The sequence below is a fragment of the Camelina sativa genome, chromosome 6 (genome assembly GCF_030686135.1).
Source record: "Camelina sativa cultivar CO46 ecotype springtype chromosome 6, ASM3068613v1".
Classification (NCBI taxonomy): domain Eukaryota; kingdom Viridiplantae; phylum Streptophyta; class Magnoliopsida; order Brassicales; family Brassicaceae; genus Camelina; species Camelina sativa.
The window spans coordinates 27092669-27109876 of NC_141885.1; the positions used below are offsets into that span (position 1 = coordinate 27092669).

General features: G+C 34.6%; 3 protein-coding genes and 1 long non-coding RNA gene across 6 annotated transcripts; 1 reads left to right on the forward strand and 3 right to left on the reverse strand.

The window, feature by feature from the left end:
* Window positions 1-3128: 3128 nt before the first annotated feature.
* Window positions 3129-3753, reverse strand: LOC147943032 (uncharacterized). Its single transcript, XR_015560035.1, has 2 exons — window positions 3625-3753; window positions 3129-3499 (listed from the first exon to the last, which is right to left on the reverse strand). It is a non-coding gene; the product is annotated as an uncharacterized LOC147943032 (long non-coding RNA).
* Window positions 3754-4150: 397 nt separating this feature from the next.
* Window positions 4151-6344, reverse strand: LOC104793426 (putative WRKY transcription factor 12). The gene is made up of 4 exons (XM_010519777.3): window positions 5761-6344; window positions 5564-5652; window positions 5125-5295; window positions 4151-4547 (listed from the first exon to the last, which is right to left on the reverse strand). The coding sequence occupies exons 1-4, from the start codon at window positions 5995-5997 to the stop codon at window positions 4385-4387; spliced, it is 660 nt and encodes a 219-aa protein (XP_010518079.1). The 5' UTR covers window positions 5998-6344; the 3' UTR covers window positions 4151-4384.
* Window positions 6345-8487: 2143 nt separating this feature from the next.
* LOC104793427 (uncharacterized) lies at window positions 8488-10571 on the reverse strand. Its single transcript, XM_010519778.2, has 5 exons — window positions 10119-10571; window positions 9639-10043; window positions 9346-9438; window positions 9109-9248; window positions 8488-9035 (listed from the first exon to the last, which is right to left on the reverse strand). Exons 1-5 carry the CDS (start codon window positions 10545-10547, stop codon window positions 8588-8590), a joined length of 1515 nt encoding a protein of 504 aa, XP_010518080.1. The 5' UTR covers window positions 10548-10571; the 3' UTR covers window positions 8488-8587.
* Window positions 10572-12898: 2327 nt separating this feature from the next.
* Window positions 12899-16088, forward strand: LOC104793429 (uncharacterized). 3 transcript variants are annotated; one of them, XM_010519779.3, is made up of 10 exons: window positions 12899-13405; window positions 13487-13613; window positions 14012-14118; window positions 14225-14293; window positions 14492-14607; window positions 14688-14742; window positions 14907-15027; window positions 15253-15300; window positions 15406-15500; window positions 15597-16088. In XM_010519779.3, the coding sequence occupies exons 2-10, from the start codon at window positions 13529-13531 to the stop codon at window positions 15705-15707; spliced, it is 807 nt and encodes a 268-aa protein (XP_010518081.1). In that variant the 5' UTR covers window positions 12899-13405; window positions 13487-13528; the 3' UTR covers window positions 15708-16088. The 3 variants fall into 3 exon arrangements, with proteins under 3 accessions (XP_010518081.1, XP_010518082.1, XP_087311160.1); XM_087455034.1 differs by having other exon boundaries at window positions 13077-13405; window positions 15379-15500; XM_010519780.3 differs by lacking the exon at window positions 15253-15300 and having other exon boundaries at window positions 13073-13405.
* The last annotated feature ends 1120 nt before the right edge of the window (window positions 16089-17208 follow it).

The following is a 17208-nucleotide window of genomic DNA, read 5'->3' on the forward strand; positions in this document are numbered from 1 at the left end:
AATTAATATATGAAACTATATATGTAATATGATTAATTTGGGATAATTCATACGTGAAAAAATATATACGAGGAGTATTATGTGAATATACGAGAAAGATGTATGATTATTATGTTTTTGTCTTAATTTTTTTGATTTGTAATGTGGAGATGGGATCCCATACTCATCATGTTACATGACATGTGGGGAAAATTTATTTAAATTTAGAAAGTCACGACGATAGTGATCTAACGAAATGCATGTGTTTCTAATAATGTGTGAATCAATTCCCATCTGGTAACATCAAATTTAATCCTTTCTTTATAACCCCCAAAAGAAAAGAAAAAAAATTGATAGCTAGGAACCGAAAAGATATAAGATCTAAATTACATAGTAGATCGATCTAAATCTAAGATGCAAAGTAAGACATCTAATTTGGACGCATTTAGACAAAGTTCTAAGAACAGCAAACCCAAAAAAGTTTAAAAGACCAACACAAAAAAAAAAAAGAGGTTTCACGTTAAGATCTTTTTTTTGTTACTTTACTTTACAGACCACGATATGTCAACTTGTGCGATCAATGATCATCCCCTTTGGAATATTTCAAATTTAATCGTGCTTACCGAAATGAAAATACGAGGAACACAGCGTCGTGAACTAGATTATCGCATTTTCAAATACTGGTTCTCTACTTTTTTTTTTTCTTTGTATAGAGTTACATTTTTCATGTTTTGTAAGTACTTCACCATGCTACGTACGTAACATGCAATCGAATGATGCATTTTTCTAATATCGTTAATAATTTTCCGAATAACATTAAACATCAAACGTCAAAAATATAGTTCATCCACTCATGAACTACTACAAACTGAAGTATACGAACTTTTACTAGTACAAAGTTTATATGCTTGTATAATGTACCTGCGTTATTTTTATTTATTTGGGGGCTTTCGTATGATGCGAGTACCGATCGTATACTTGATTAGTACCTGAACTTACAAGAAAAAACAATTAATTTAACATGACAGCCAGGTTAGATGTTAACTGATTGTGATTGGAGTGATGAAAAAGTAAAGCATGTCCCGTGAGAGAACCAAGAATAAAGAGATTTTTTTTTATTTAATCGTAGTAGTAATTTTTTTTTGTTTGGAGGCATTTGGGGATCATCAATAACTGCGTAACGTGTCTCTCGCGTCTCGTATCTTTTTCATACCCAGTTTCCATGTGCTACTCCATGTGACCCCTCCCCATCTTTCAAATACTCTCTGTTATCAACAAAATAAAAATTAAAAAGATTAAAATAATTATATAATTAACAATATTTACGTTTTAGAATACATATAAATATTGATATATATAGTATACGCCTAGTCTAGTCAATGCATAATTTTTTGTCTTTGAATCATAGAAGGATGAACCACATTTCTTAGTTACATATGTACAGTTTTTTTATAATTCCGATTTCATTTATGAACTTAAAGTTTATTTTATTCGAAAGAAGCATTTTTTATTTTCTTCTACAAGGCCAATTCTTTCTTTTTTCTTCAAAATATATTGTTTAAATCATACCAAATCATATATATTTGTTTGTTGAGGATTTTATGAAGATATTATCAGATCAATCCATTTTTATTTGGTGGGCCTCACTATTCTACATATCCCATTTCATCTTAAGTTGCATACGACATTTTTCTTATAAATATCCTCGAAAAAAATAAACCAAAATCGTTGTGGTTTAGACGCAGAAACAAACATTGTCATTGTTGTTGCCTTACACAAAAGGGCCCAAGAAGCAAAAATTATTCACATCACGATCAAAGAGGGACAAAACAACAAAAATTCAAAGTTTCGTTTATATATTTTACCACTTCACGATTATCTTTTGAACCGACTATGGGCCTAACAGAGGCCGTTTTATTGAGTATGATTCTACTTTCCTAAAAACCCCAATGGAAAAAAAAAATGATCTTTACTCTACAATAATGTTTGATTGAAAGATAACCCAAAGAAATCTAGGAAAATATCTCTTTTACTTTTCCCAAAAAACCAATTATAGAGAAACTTTTGTAATGTTGATCCAAGAGAAAACAAAGAATGATCATAATAATGTTGAAATAAAGATAAACGAAAACAAATCTAGACATCAGATCGTAAATCTTTCCTCTTGTCCATCAAGGTTCCATGCACGATGCCATGATGTTGCTATTGGTTGAGGGAATCAATACCCTATAATTCTTACTAAAATCCAAAAAAAAAAAAAAAAGAACTTTACGTTTCTTCCTCTCTTTTACTTGAAAAAAGTTTATTATTCCATTAAAATCATAATATAATGAGAAGTGTGTTAAACATATCGTGTAATAAGAGGTGGACCAATATATAATGTATGTACAAAAAGCGAAAGATGTGTCAGGGCACAAAATAGGTGGCTTACTCAGTTTACTCACACTCCACTTGTGTCTGGCACACATGATAAGCAGCGAGTCACATGCCCTGACTCAGTTTCAGCGAGTTGGGCATTCGCCATTTAATATGCTTTTTACCATCTATAAATGTATATACAACAAGTAACCATCTCAACGTATAATAATCAAATCAAGTTGTATATTTCTTTACGATTTTTTGCACTAAGTAGAGAGAAGAAAAGAGGATGTCGTCTATAGTATTTGACTTGGTTCTCTATTACAATGGTCACAATGCATTTGCATCTTTCAAGAACCAAGGTGATGATGATTGATGACGACGATATGATCTATGATTACGCTCCGGCTGCATGATTCAATCATCTGTAGTATAACATCTTCATCATTAGGCGAGAGAGGGAGAGAAGTTTTTCTAGCTAGCTAGATTACACCCTAATTTAAATAATAATGTGATATATATAGGACCATGTGTGCTAGTTTGTAGCTAGGTTGGCTTGAGTGTTGTTACTACTTGTAGTTGTAAACTTTTGACCTTTGTTCCTTTTTAGTGTTTTTTCTCATGACTCATATATAAAACTACAGTAGTTATATCGTACCAGATTTGGGAACATATAACATGTCTAAACAAACCGTGGTTCGAGTATTCATTTTACTATTAAAAAAAAAAAGATAATGCACCTATATATTTAATATGGTCTTCATCTAATAAGTATTTTGCTTCAAAATCACTTTTAACAAAATTTAATTTCTTTCAACTGCCTCAAACTCAAAAAATCTATCGCACTAAATTTTTTTAACCAAAATGACTACCAAATTCAAAATTTGGTTCCATACTTGCAAAAACATATAGTCAAACTCTACAAAGAGAGTTAAAAGACAGATGGTCAAACTCTAAAAAGAGAGTTAATTAAAAGACAGTAGTTTAACAGTAGTCAAACAACTTAAAATTCTTAAACTTTTCTTAGTAGTAGCCAGTCTTTTAGTAGATTGTGTTGGGCGTTTTGCCTTTGCGGCCTTGCTCAGTCTAGCAGATTTTTTTGCTCTTTTTGAGCTCAATCTGCCTAGCTCTCTCAGCTTTCCGCTCATCAAACTTGATAGATCTTTGATGAACACAATAGACAGAGAGAGAATATAAATGAGTAATCAAACTTGATAGATCTCTGATGAACACAATAGACAGAGAGAGAATATAAATCAACAAAGACAAAGAGATAAGAGATATTACATCAGAGGAACCAGTAGTCGGAAGAGACTAAGTCACGACAGGATCGGAAACATTCTACAAATACAAGGCATAAAACGTTGAAGCTTCTGGTGTTTTTTCTTATGGCTCATATATAAAACTACAATAGTTATTATATCGTATTAGATTTGGGAACATATAACCTGTCTAAACAAACCGTGGTTCGAGTATTCATTTTACTATTAAAGAAAAAGATCATGCACCTGTATATTTAATGTGGTCTTCATCTGATAAGTATTTTGCTTCAGAATCACTTTAACAAAATTTCATCTTTCCACCGCCTCACAACTCAAAAAATCTACTGAAATTTTTTAACCAAAATGAACTACCAATTATATTACTATTACATATCATGTATACCATAAGTCTATAAGCAACAAGTCAAGAATATGCTATTATGCAAGAATATGATGTGGTCTTCATCTGATAAGTATTTTTCTTCAGAATCACTTTAACAAAATTTAATTTTTTTCTGCGCCAGAACTCAAAAAATCTATCACACTGAAAGTTTTTAACCAAAATGAACTACCAAAGTTCAATATATTACTATTACATATCATGTATACCCACAAGTCTATAAGCAACAAGTCAAGAATATGTGTATAAATATCTGATGACATACTCATGAAGAATACATGCAATATCAAATAGCTAGGCAATATATCACACGTACATCTGTATGTGCATATATATTTATATATCTGTCTATATATAGATATAGATTGAGAGAGAGAGAGAGAGGTTAAAAAGATGAGATACAATCATGGTCAGGAGAAGTGGAGTCATCAGAGGGAATGTGGTTGTGACGACCTTCGTATGTAGTAATCACCATTCTACAATCTTCCGACAGTCGCTCCACTCTCTTCTTCACCCTACAGTTGTTGTGTGTGCATCTGTAATAACTCCTGTATATATATTTCCACATATTTATTATTCTTTCACTAGTAGTACACATAGACACAAATAATTAGATTCAATTAATCATACAAAAAAAAAAGGAATTAACAAACGTGTGAAATTATTCAAAAAAAAAGATAGTTGGAAATATGTGTAGATCACATGGCACAATGAAAATTAAAAAGAGGTAAAAATAAAAAATATTATTTGCATTCTTAATGATGATGACATCCCTCGAGGGACGTACGGTACGATACATACTAAATTAAACTGTAACCTACGTACAATAAATATTCTAAATATGAAATACATATGTATGTATAAGAAGGTATAAACAGTCATGTCTAGTACTTGAGCAGTTGAGCTAAGGTTCCACATGAGTTTAATGAGAGAATATTATGATGCACCAAAAATCAAGTTCCTCACCTCAGCTTTTACGAAAATATCAATCATGCATCAATAGATGTGATTATACGATCGAGTGTCTAAGTAAGCAAATGTTATATTAGGAAACTATTGTAAAGTTAATTAAGACTAATAGGGTTGATTAGTCAGTCACATGTATGTGGTGGTGTTAAAGCCTACCTGGGATGAAGGCTGTTCTTGACAACTTTCTGACCATATTTACGCCATTTGTAGCCATCGTCGAGAACATCAACGTCGCTTTTTGTTTGGAAACAGAATCTTGGCTCTCTAAGTTTTCTCCTTATCTTCACTTTGTTCTTCATATCTCCACTCCCACTACTTGATCTCCACCTGCAAACAATAACTCTTATGATGTATTAGAAACATTATTTTTACCTTAATTAAGAAGGTTTAATCTAATTATGTCATAAGTCTTTGTGTATATAGAGAGTTTATAACTCTATTGAAACTCAACAAATTGCAGGAGGAATGTTGAAGTACCGAAAACATTGGATAGAAAAAAAGGAAATATAAATTCATAACTTTAATGATTAGATTCACGGCGAAGAAAAAAAAAGTAGAAAAAGGATTCATCTTCGAGTCTAATGAGATAAATTACCAAGAGTTAGAATGAGCATCATTGTTAGTTCCTCCCCTAAAATTCTCCTGGTCATCATTAACCACCTTTGATCCCAAGGTTCCTCCACCCTACAAAAATCATATTAAACTTTCCAAATTAAGATCAGTCAAACAATAGTTAAAATACAATTAATCAAGATCATCATATATTTGTGTATAGAAGGAGAGATCAAAGACCTGAAGATTATTAGAAAACCCTAAAGGTGAATGAGTAGTAGTACTAGAGGAAGGGTTGTGGATGGGGAAAGAAGGAGAAGAGAGAGAAGAGGAAGAAGAAGAGAAAAAGGTTAACACATTGGTTTCTTCAAAAGGAATGAGGAAGTTCATATTCTCTTGAATCGTCGTCGTCGACGATGTTACTTGGTGTAGATCGTAATTATTGACTACTACTCTTCTTCCTCCTCCTCCTTCCATTGTTTTTATTCTTAAATCTTTCCTGTTCTTTATTTTTTTGTTGACTATTGTGTATCAAATTTAAATAGTGTATGACACTTATTTTTCTTTTCTATAAATATGATCAAAGCTATATATGTTACTTTGACGGTTTATCTTCTCTTGCTTTCATATAGAAGGGTAGGGTTTCGTATGTATGTCCCCCACACGTGTCAAAGACCCTCCAAGCATATCATTTGTACCATTCGTGTCTTTGGCAGTCAACTTCATGTGAAGGTGTTCTAATGTTTATAGATCATATCGCTAACAAAACTAAAATCTATTCCATGATATATATTTTTTATTTACGACTTCCTTCCAACGATTTTACAATATATTGATAATGATGCCGAATGTTATATTCCTATCACCGCTTATTGTCTACTTAATTAGATGATTAACGACTCTACTTTCATTTGCTTAAGCAAGTAACTTACATCGTTAATTATAAACCTAACCATTCCATAATGAGGCCAAAAGAAGGTTGGGAGTTTTGAACTATTATCATGATCAGCTTTCTGAAGCAACCTAAGGAAATCAAAAATCTAATAAATTTAAATGACACGTAAAGATTTTAATATTAACAAATTAACAAATTTGGGATGTTTTTTTTTTTTTGACAACAATTTGGGATGTTTTATTTATTAGATAAATAAATAAAGGAACACATTTTTCGTTTCACATGACAGTTTTAAATTTCTGGAGATGTAGAGAGAGAGAAAATTGTCAAGAAGGTAATCGAGTGTGGTGGAGGTACATCAAAGCTTCCATCCATCTCAAGATGTGTCCTAAAGCTGATGATGGAAACGACACCCACAAAAGTTACCTCTTCCCAAAAATCATGTCGAATCCACCTTCCTAATTATTTTGTTTTTTGTAAATTAATCCCAATAATTTTCATTAGCCTATATGTTTACATCATTTATTGAAAAGTCACAATTAACAATAAATTATGCATTACAATGTTTCGAAAACCAAAACTCGGTAGACATTATCAATCAGATTACCCAAAACATGTAAACATTGTTCTCTCATCTATTTATACTGATTGTATATTTATCGACCCATTAATCGGCTGAATATAATTGGTTGATCATTTAAATCCGATTACTGTTTAACTCTTTGTAGATAACTAACTAACTAAACTAAATCAAATTTATCTATATATATATATATATATATATAATCATCGTTACATGATAATTGTATTTTCAAACGTGTGGTGTGTAAAACAAAATGACTTCTTACTGTGATAACTGATAACTACACACAACAACACATAAACAAACACCCCAGGAAAAGAGCCGGCCAACTTCCTCCACAATAGCAACACAAAGCAACAACGACTAATAAAAAAGCATATAGTATAACATTTTTTAATCTTATTTTTCTTGACAAACCCATATAAAACATGACGACTGAGTGGATTAAATTTTACTTTTTTTTTTATGTAACCGGTCCAATTCTATTCCGTAATTAACTATCATTATTAGGAGGAACACTTGCTTAAATAGCCATTAAAAAAAATATATTACCATCAGTTTATTATTTATCTTATGATTACCGAGTTACCGACACCAAGAGTATTATTGGTTTTCAGGTAGAAAAAATAAGTTTCAAAAGCTAAGGACTTCTAGTTTGTTTATGTATGAATATTATCGTTTTCCTTTTGGATTAATGATTTCGTACAAATAAAACTTTATATTATGTTAAACATAATTAATCAAATATATACAAATGAGAGGGGGAGGAAATTTGATTAAATTGTAAGATCATAGTTTGAGAAAAGAGACAAAGAGAGACATACTTATATATTAAAGTAGTTTAATAATTAACATAATAGGGGGATGAATTCCATGCAACAATGATTACACGTTTCAATCAAATCCGTAAGGAATTTTCCAAATTTAATGATGGTGAGATTTCTCTAAGGCATCTTTTTTTTTTTTTTTTTCTCTCTTGTAGGTTCCCACTTTGTCTCCCCTCTTCCATTCTCCTTTCGTTTTCTTTTCTTCATTCCATTTTTTTTTTCTTTTACTTCTTTGAAATTCAAAGTGTAGGTGAAAAGACGAGCTTGTCAGTTGCATATACGTATACACCCAAATATCAGTTTAGTTATCAAACACAAAAGGACTTTAACACATTCGTTACTATTTATAGTTTGTTTATTACGGATTCTAATATCATATTATTTTTTAACTCTAAAGTCAAACTTTGTGGATAATTAATTAATTATCCAGCTAAGCTAACAATTGAAGTAATGAATTATGTGGGTAAGATCCAGTGGGTAATAAACCGTAGCCCCAATTTTTTAAACTTCGGGCCCAATTGGCCTATCAAGCAAATTACCAAGTTAGGGCACAAGTTCGATAAACTTTCTCCGGAGGAACTTACGCCGCCGGCATAAGTACGGTGGTTTTTCTTTTTTTTTTTTTTTTTTGGGCAGTACGGTTGTTTAAATGGTGACGTCCATTAGTAAAAAAGACAATTTTATTGCTTTACCAAAAACATCGGCTACTGTTACTTATATGTACTAATGAGTAAAACATCAGTCTGAAACAGAGGATTTTTTTTACTTAGGCTCTTCTGTCCATCGTCTCTTCATTTCGGATTTGGATCTAACTTCTTTAAGATTCCCATCCAAATCATAGTCTCTCTCCATCACAAGATTGATCCCTTCATCTGAATACCATCCAACTCCAACGCACAAGACTCCATCTTTCTTCACATCCACGTAAGCAGTCACACCACCTGGGAGCCACATCACAGACACATCTTGCATATCTATCATCTCTTCCTCTCCAAATGACACATATGTTTCCGGTAAATTCCTTCTCTTCAGGGCTTCTGTGCATAGGTACACAACTGGAGTGCTTTCACCTGGCTGCTCGAATTCGGCTTCATCTCCATAGAGAGGAGTTGCACTTACTTCAAATACTTTCCACGATCCTGTCAGTTCTGATGGTTGTATACGTTGCCTCTGTGAGAATGGTTTCAACTCCAATGGTGCGTCGTTGTCACTGAGACATGAACCGTTAAGGGTCAGAGATACTGACATACCATAGAGAATGATAAATCAAAGGTCGGAGTTACCTTTGTTCTTCATAATTTGAAGGACTAACCCACTGTTCCTCATAAACACCAACTCTCATTATCTGTATATCTGCGCCACCATTGGCGAATTCTATTGTGTGGACTACTCTCAGTCTCTTATGACAACCCTTCACCAAACACTGGACAAGAAGAAGGAGCAATGAGCCATTCCCTTTCTCGCAAAACGCGGAAAAGAACCAAACTTGACAATATTAAAATAGACCAAAATAGCCATACCTGTTCAAACTTGAAAGTTGGTGTGAGGTAATAGTTCGATTCACTCATCTCCCCAACAGGGATTGTAACTGGACCTCTGGAATATGATCCATCCTGCGTATCACACAAATGGAAACATTAACGGATGAAACCTAGACAATGCACAAAAACCGATTCTAACCCCACCACCACAAAGACAATAACAACATCCATTATCTCAGCCAAAAGAAGGGAGAATGAGAGCTAGACTAGTAGTTGCCATGAAAACTATGTAAGGTAGATGATCAACCAATGGTTCTAAGAATAAGCCATACCTCAAAGTAAACGAGTCCAGGCTCGTCTACCATAGAATCTTCTTCCATGACATCACTTGCTTTCAAGTTAAAAGACTCAAACTTAGGCAAACGGCTATCTACACCAGTGTGATCAACCAATATCTCCTCTTTACTCTCACCAACCTGGAAAAACTCTCCATGAGGATTCAAAGTAACCCAATTGATCTTCCTCTGTATCACAGACTCAGTAGTAGCTCCTCTAGAAGGAGATGGTAAAGCTTCAATCTTGGTAAGAGTATAACAATCATAAAGACTCTCATTCTTCTTCCCAATTTCAATAGGTTCCATCTCTGCAGTAATTGGAGAGAACACAGCTCCTACACCTTTCCAAATCCCACTCACACTACTCGCAAACGTCCTCCACACTGGCTTAATCACAGGTTCCTACGAAATCAATTTCTAATCACAATACAGCTAATTTCACAGACGAAATCTGAGAAATTGAAGAAATACGAAAACCTGGGTTTGAAGAACAGTCTCAGATTCGATCAACATCGTCCCCGAAACCAAAACCCTACCATGTTTACCCTTCCTTCCTCCTCCACCTAACCTCTTCCCTCTTCTTCTTCCCTTTGGCTTCACCTTACGCTTATCCTTCTCCGCCATTTCGTTATCTACGCTCCATGTATTCTCTTTGTTACCTTTCATAGTCACTTTCCCTTTGTTTCCCGCCGGACGGCTATTTCCGTCGTTTGGTCTGGATCCCTGCGCCACGATTTTTCTCTCGCCGGCATTGTTTCGCCGCCGGAGATTGCAGATTGAAGGAACAAGAAGAGCGTTTTGAAATCCAAAGCATAGATTGTGGTTGTGACATGAGAGTGGAGAAGAAGAAGTGAAGCTTTTGCAGAGATGGAGAGATGGCGTTTGCATCGTTTTCTGGAGAATCATATCGAAGAAGATGAGAGAAACACAAAATTTACTTGGATCGCGTTGAAAACAATGTTGATACATAAATGGGCCGTTGTTACAGAATTAAGCCCATAATATTTAGAAGTAGATAAATCTTTGATACAGGCCTAGGCCCATAATATTCAATATCGCCTTTTAATTGTCTAAAGTATGATCGATCATACAATAAGGGGTGGAAAATATCAATATAGCATCTTTTTTTGTTTTGGGGAAATAAACTGTGATTGGCTAGGAAGGTTACTGGTGATCGACGTTTCCTTTAAGGCCGACAAAGTTAATGGACCACGAGGTGTTTTTAAAAGTAGTCTTTTTTCTTTCTTTCTTTTTTTAGCTTAAAAAGGTGTAATCATGACTTTTTCAATCTCTTTTTTTTTAAAACAATGTTGATAACTTTTCGTGTATTAATTAATTATCAATTAGTACTACTAATATACTACATGCATACTGGATAGATCAAGAGTTCAAGACATTGAAAAACTAACATTAAGACGAATTTTTTGGATTGATGGTTTTAGTTTCTAATAATTGTTTTGAAACTATAAAAATGATGCATTGGCGAATGAAGCATGACCAGACAGAGGTCATCGGAGAGTAGGTTTTTTTAATTTATTTTTTGGCGTAAAGCTAAAGGAAAGTCATAAAAATATATATACATTAAAAGGAAAGAAACATTGATATTAATAAATAATTAGTTGACAAATTCGACAGCGGGAGAAACATTACATGAAGGCCATAAACTAAAGAGCTTTGACCAAATCTTAAAGTAAATCAGTGTTGAGAATCAAAAGAAGATATATATTCCAACTGGTGCAACGGTAGTTGTACCCGTTGTCTCGCCATAGTTTTTCATAGTTTCCTATTTATTTATTGTTTCTATAATGAGGATAATTAATTTGAATAGTTGAGTTTGCAAATTTGGTTTTGCTAGTCAATAATTACTATTGTATGTTACTCATTCAAGACCAATCTTATAGTTTTGTCTGTCATATGTTATCTTCCGGAATTTTTTTGATTAGAAAATTTAGGTTTTGTTTTGTAAGTTTTGGTTTGAAAATAGGTTTGACAATTTTATACAGTGACTCATGCATACGCATAAGATATGTATAATTATTTCACTTTTAATACTAAAACTAAACTCATATCTGAGCTAGATAGCATTATATGGTTGGTTTACCAATATATGAGATATTTTTATGAGACAATTCGATAAAGTAGTTGACATGATTATTTGAAAGTGAGGAGCCATGCTTCGAGTCTTTTCCTTGCGCGCGATTATAGTTATGATGATCATTACGTACGCATGAATGTATGATGATCAGACTTCTTTCATAGAAAATAATATGTATGTAATTCGCTAACCCAACAAAAAACTTTTAAAAAAAACTGACATGATATGTATGGTATTTGATAATACACGTAGATAGAAAAAGCTTGTAGGCTTGTAGCAATTACTTAAAGTTCAAGTAAAGGGGTGGCAATAATTATATATGTTCGTGCTCCTTTCCTACCACGAAAGGATAATCGCTTTCTAATTTGTAGGTATAAAAACTATTGTATATTCATACTTTGAGATCTAGGAAAACACTAAAGTAGAATTCAAATAACCAAATTGAATAGAAAATTGTTAATTTAGTTGGATAGAGAAAAGAATGTTCTGAAAAGGAGTGTGAATGATGTGGTCGTCCAAAGTGTTGAATGCTAATGACCAGTCATGAGTAATGAGTTCCATTCACGCTAAATCACGTGGACTAGAATAGATTACACGTACCGTAAGCTCTAGAAATCTAGAGATTTCAGCAATATTATACAAAAAAATGAAAGAATGTGAAAAAGGAGTTTGTTTCTGAATTTTCAGCTGTAATAAATGCAGCATATTTCAAAAAAAGTTTAATATAAAAATTAAACTCAAAAAAAAAAACCCTCCTTAGAGACATGTCACATGCATGTTCGATATATATATGATTGATTTACAATCTCGTGGACCATAAAAAACAAAGAGAGTAAATTATAACAGAGGCCGGCTTTTTAGTTAAACTTCACCCATCAAAACGTAAACATGGCCCATCCCATCCCACCATGCCTATTGCAATTGTCCCCGACCGGCGCCGTGATGACATTTTTACGTAATTTTGATCTTAAACTCATTATTAAAACTACAATGACATTATTATTATGTACATGCAATTTGACATTTGAAATAACATTTATAATGATTTTGTTGAACTAATTATAACAGCTTTAGCTCAACCACCATATTATATTTTTGTTCTGTCATATATTATAGGGGTATGAATGATTAATAAAAAAAGGATTAGAAGTCGTTGACGTTTGACTTAAGTGGCAAAATTAAATAACCAATGCGTCGTGACCTAACCAGTCAGTCACCTTTTTTTTTTTTTTTCTCCGACTTGTCACCTTTAGCTTGTGACGAGGCTGATAAGGATTGAAGTACACGCGCGGGGGGTACTCCAGCCTAATATATATGCCACCTGTACTCTCCCACCAGCCTTGCCCGTCGTTACAATGACGTAACTATAAAATTCTCATTTTCCTATTTTATTTTTTTGTGAAACCCCCAGAAGAAAAAAAAAAAAAAAAGGAAACTAAAGAATATTAGAAACAAACGGCCAAATAAGGAGATTTTTTTTTTTTTTTTTTTTCTCGCCGTCCGATTACTATCTCAATCGCCGATAAAATCCGGCGGCACTCACTAGATCTTGGAAACCCCATAGTTTGTTTCTTCGTTGCGCTCAAGATTCTCTCTTCTCTGTTTCCATAGTTTCGAGAGGTTGATCGTTCTTTTGATTCGATTGGTTTGAGTTCGCGATTTCTCGACGGTGATTGAATTCTTCTCTCACTTCTTCTTCTTCTTTTTTTTTTTTTTTTTTTTGCTGATGAAGCTATCTGATTGTTCGCAGGGTGATACAAGAGATGGGAAGATTCTGAGGTGAATCGGAGAGATGGATGATAGAGAAGGCTCGTTCGTAGCTGTCAGGAGGATTTCTCAGGGTCTCGAACGAGGAACCGTTTACAATCCATCTTCTGGTAATTTCATCTCTCTAAGTGTTTCATAGAGATTTCTACATCTCTCAGTCCCTTTATCTATCTTCACTGGTGGTTGCATTTGTTCTTTCTGCGGTGAAATTTTTGTGTTTCATGCTAATGAGTTTTCTGAGCCCATTGCTTGGTTTCTGGATTCTATGTCTTTGATTAGTCAGCTTGTTTCTAGGGTTTAGGTAGTGAAAGATGAAAGTTAAGGAGTATGTGTGTTAAAACCTTAGTATATATTTATGGTGGTATTGTAGTCTTCTTATGCTTAGTAAATTAGTTGTATGTGTTAGAGATTTAGAGTAGCGGGTTTATACTTACTTCAGACATTCAATCAATTTCTGAAAATCATTTGAAGCTCCATTTTGATGCCAGTTTAATTTGTTTACTTACAGCTGAGGCTGTGCCATCAGCAGCTTGGTTAGGCAGGGGTCTATCCTGTGTCTGTGCTCAGAGAAGAGATAGTGACGCAAATTCCACGTTTGATCTAACACCTGCTCAGGTACTCATTTTTTCCACTGTTCCAGTTCACTACAATAACATAACAGTGTTTGTCATTTGGTGGCTACAAGTATCCAATAACTTCCACCCTATTTTGGAACTTGCAGGAGGAATGCTTGCAAAGTTTGCAGAGCCGCATTGACGTAGCCTATGATAGTACTATACCCCTGCATCAGGTACACTTTCCGTAGTTTCCTTTAGGGTTTTAAAGCTCTTACGATTTCTCATTAAAAAGTTGGGCTTAAATCATCAATTGGAGATGGTAGCATGCTGCATCTTTTCATCCCTTGACCTTTTTACTGTAAGAGAGCATCATAAATCGAAATGAAATCAGCTTTGATGATTACTTTTTTTGCTTCGTTATACGCTCTTAGGAAGCTCTGAGAGAGCTGTGGAAACTTGCCTTTCCTGAAGAAGAACTTCATGGATTAATATCTGAGCAATGGAAAGAGATGGGTTGGCAGGGCAAAGATCCATCAACAGATTTTAGGTATAATACTGACTTTCCTCGTCATTTGTGTTATAATTATTCTTGCAGCTGTACACTTTAACTTACAGTGCATCTGGCAGGGGTGGTGGTTTCATATCTCTTGAAAACTTGCTGTACTTCGCTAGGAACTTTCAGGTATACCTATATACTAGATACAAGCATCTCAGAAAAAGAATGAGCTAAATTTCCTTCAAAAATTACATTTAACATGCATCAGATATTTCTCGATTACACATTGACACTGCTTCACTTGCACTTTCGTTACTTAGTTTTAAACGCCACATGTCTATATGCTGCAGAAATCCTTTCAGGACCTTCTGAGGAAGCAGGTTGGGGATCGATCTGTGTGGGAATACCCCTTTGCTGTTGCTGGTATCAACTTAACATTCATGCTCATACAAATGCTCGACCTTGAAGCAGGTATACACAGTCACCGGAATTTACTTATCGTGATTCATGATTGTTATTATTGTTGCTATTGACTTCTCAAGCCATAAAATTGGGAAATCCATTACTATAGAATCCTCTTGCATGCATTAGGAAGCAGTCTCAAAATTGCTGATTGCCTGTCATTCTGATAATAAGTAGTAGTGTATTGAGATAATTAAATGGGTTCACTAATTATATCCTTTTAAACTCTTACAGTAAAGCCACGAACAATTGTTGGGGCAACTTTTCTGAAGTTTCTTTCTGGTAATCTCTCACACAATGCCAAATTGAAAAGCCTTTTTGCACGCATTGTGCTTTAATTGGATTTTGACACTGATTTAGATAAGTGTGTGTTTTTTTTGGTGGCAGAGAACGAATATGCCTTTGACCTTCTTTATTGCATTGCATTCAAGCTAATGGATCAGCAATGGCTTTCAATGCGCGCCTCATACATGGAGTTCAATGTAAGAACCTGTTGCAAAGAGAAGATATTTTGTTTGGTCATAACAATATATTACTTAATTTGGTAATATGAGATGATGTTATTGTGGGTGAAACAGACGGTGATGAAATCAACAAGGAGACAGCTGGAGAGAGAGCTGATGCTGGAAGACATTATGCATCTTGAGGATTTACCCTCCTACGCTCTTCTCACTCAACAGCCCTTATGATGATAATAAATAATAAGAAGAAGAGTTTCTAACCACTTTAATAACACGAGGTTGCTCTGTTCACTCTTTACTTTTCATCGTCAATGCTTTCGCTTCTTTGACCTTTTCTTGTGTTTGGTGGTGCTAAGAAACAACTCCAACACCGAGTAGTTACTTGTTATATTAAAAAACAAGAAAAAGAGAGAGAGAGAGAGAGGTTGCCATAAATCATAAATGTCAGTTTGTTTGGGAGTTTTTGGTTGCAAGGAGTGTGTTAGCTAAAATGGGTTTGTTTTCTAGCAACTGTTTAGGTTTCTTAGTGTTGATTGATGTACGTAAGACGATTGGGTAATGGTGTCAGTGTGTGGGAATGGATAATAAATCAGTTGGTTTTTCTCTAAATTCAAAAGCAAGGACTCTTACATGGGGTTAAGATTCATTTGTTTGTGTATTTAAGAAAATGCTAAGATTGAAAGCTTTTATTGTTTCTAGCTGTGAATATTGTGCGCGGATAACAGAGATGGCCTTCACAAGTAGTCACGATTTATTCACCAACGAACATAAATATCAGATTTACAAGTCTGACTAATCTGTTATTAAGTTCATTTTAATTACACAATCATCACGTGGAATACACGAATGCTCTGTGATTCCTAAACCTTGGTGACCATAACAACCGTGAAATGGAGAATTTCAAATTGGCCATGTGTTCCATCAGATGGCGGCGACTCCTCTTTTGAGGTGGGAGGAGGAGCGACAGGAAGTGAGGGCGGCGGTGAGGTTGGAGTGGGAGGAGGGAAGGGGTGGTGATGACTGGGATCATCCCTCCTCCCACTCCAACTTCATCAGTGGGATGGCTAGCTTCATGCCACTGATGCAGTGGCCAGGTGTACGACAGATGAAGTACTTTGTTCCTACCGTGTTGAGTTCGATTTTGGTGTCTCCGTTGGAGAAATTTTTAGATGCGTAGGAGCCGTCGCAGCCATCATATCCGGCTTTGTTGACCACATAACCACTGAGTGTGTAGGACCGTACTTGAACTCTGTTTCAAACCGTTAGTAAAGCATTTTCCACTTGGCTGAAAAGAAGTTAGAATTTTCTTGTGCAATAAGTTATCTCAAAAAAATTCCTCGCGTGTCACCAACCCTGAAAGTCTTCCCGATTACTCACGCTGTGTAGTCCACACTCCTGGCCCATATTGACTAGAGTCTTCAACAGTGTAAGTCACAGCGACTGCCGCTGGGCCATGACTAGGACAAGAATAGCCGCAGCCATCTTGGACAAATTCCATTCGTTGCCATGTTTTGGTTTGAACTTGGAGAGATATGTTAATTAACAAATGTATGCAAAGATGAGAAATAGGGAAATGGTGTTGGTTTAATGGTTTATATAACGAGAGGCGTGAGAAGGACGAATGAGAAAAATTAAGCTTAAGGGAATATGTGAAAAAGTCGCCTATTCTTGATTAATATATTTGGTTTATGTCCCTAAAAGACACTCTTAATTAGGGTCAAATTCCATT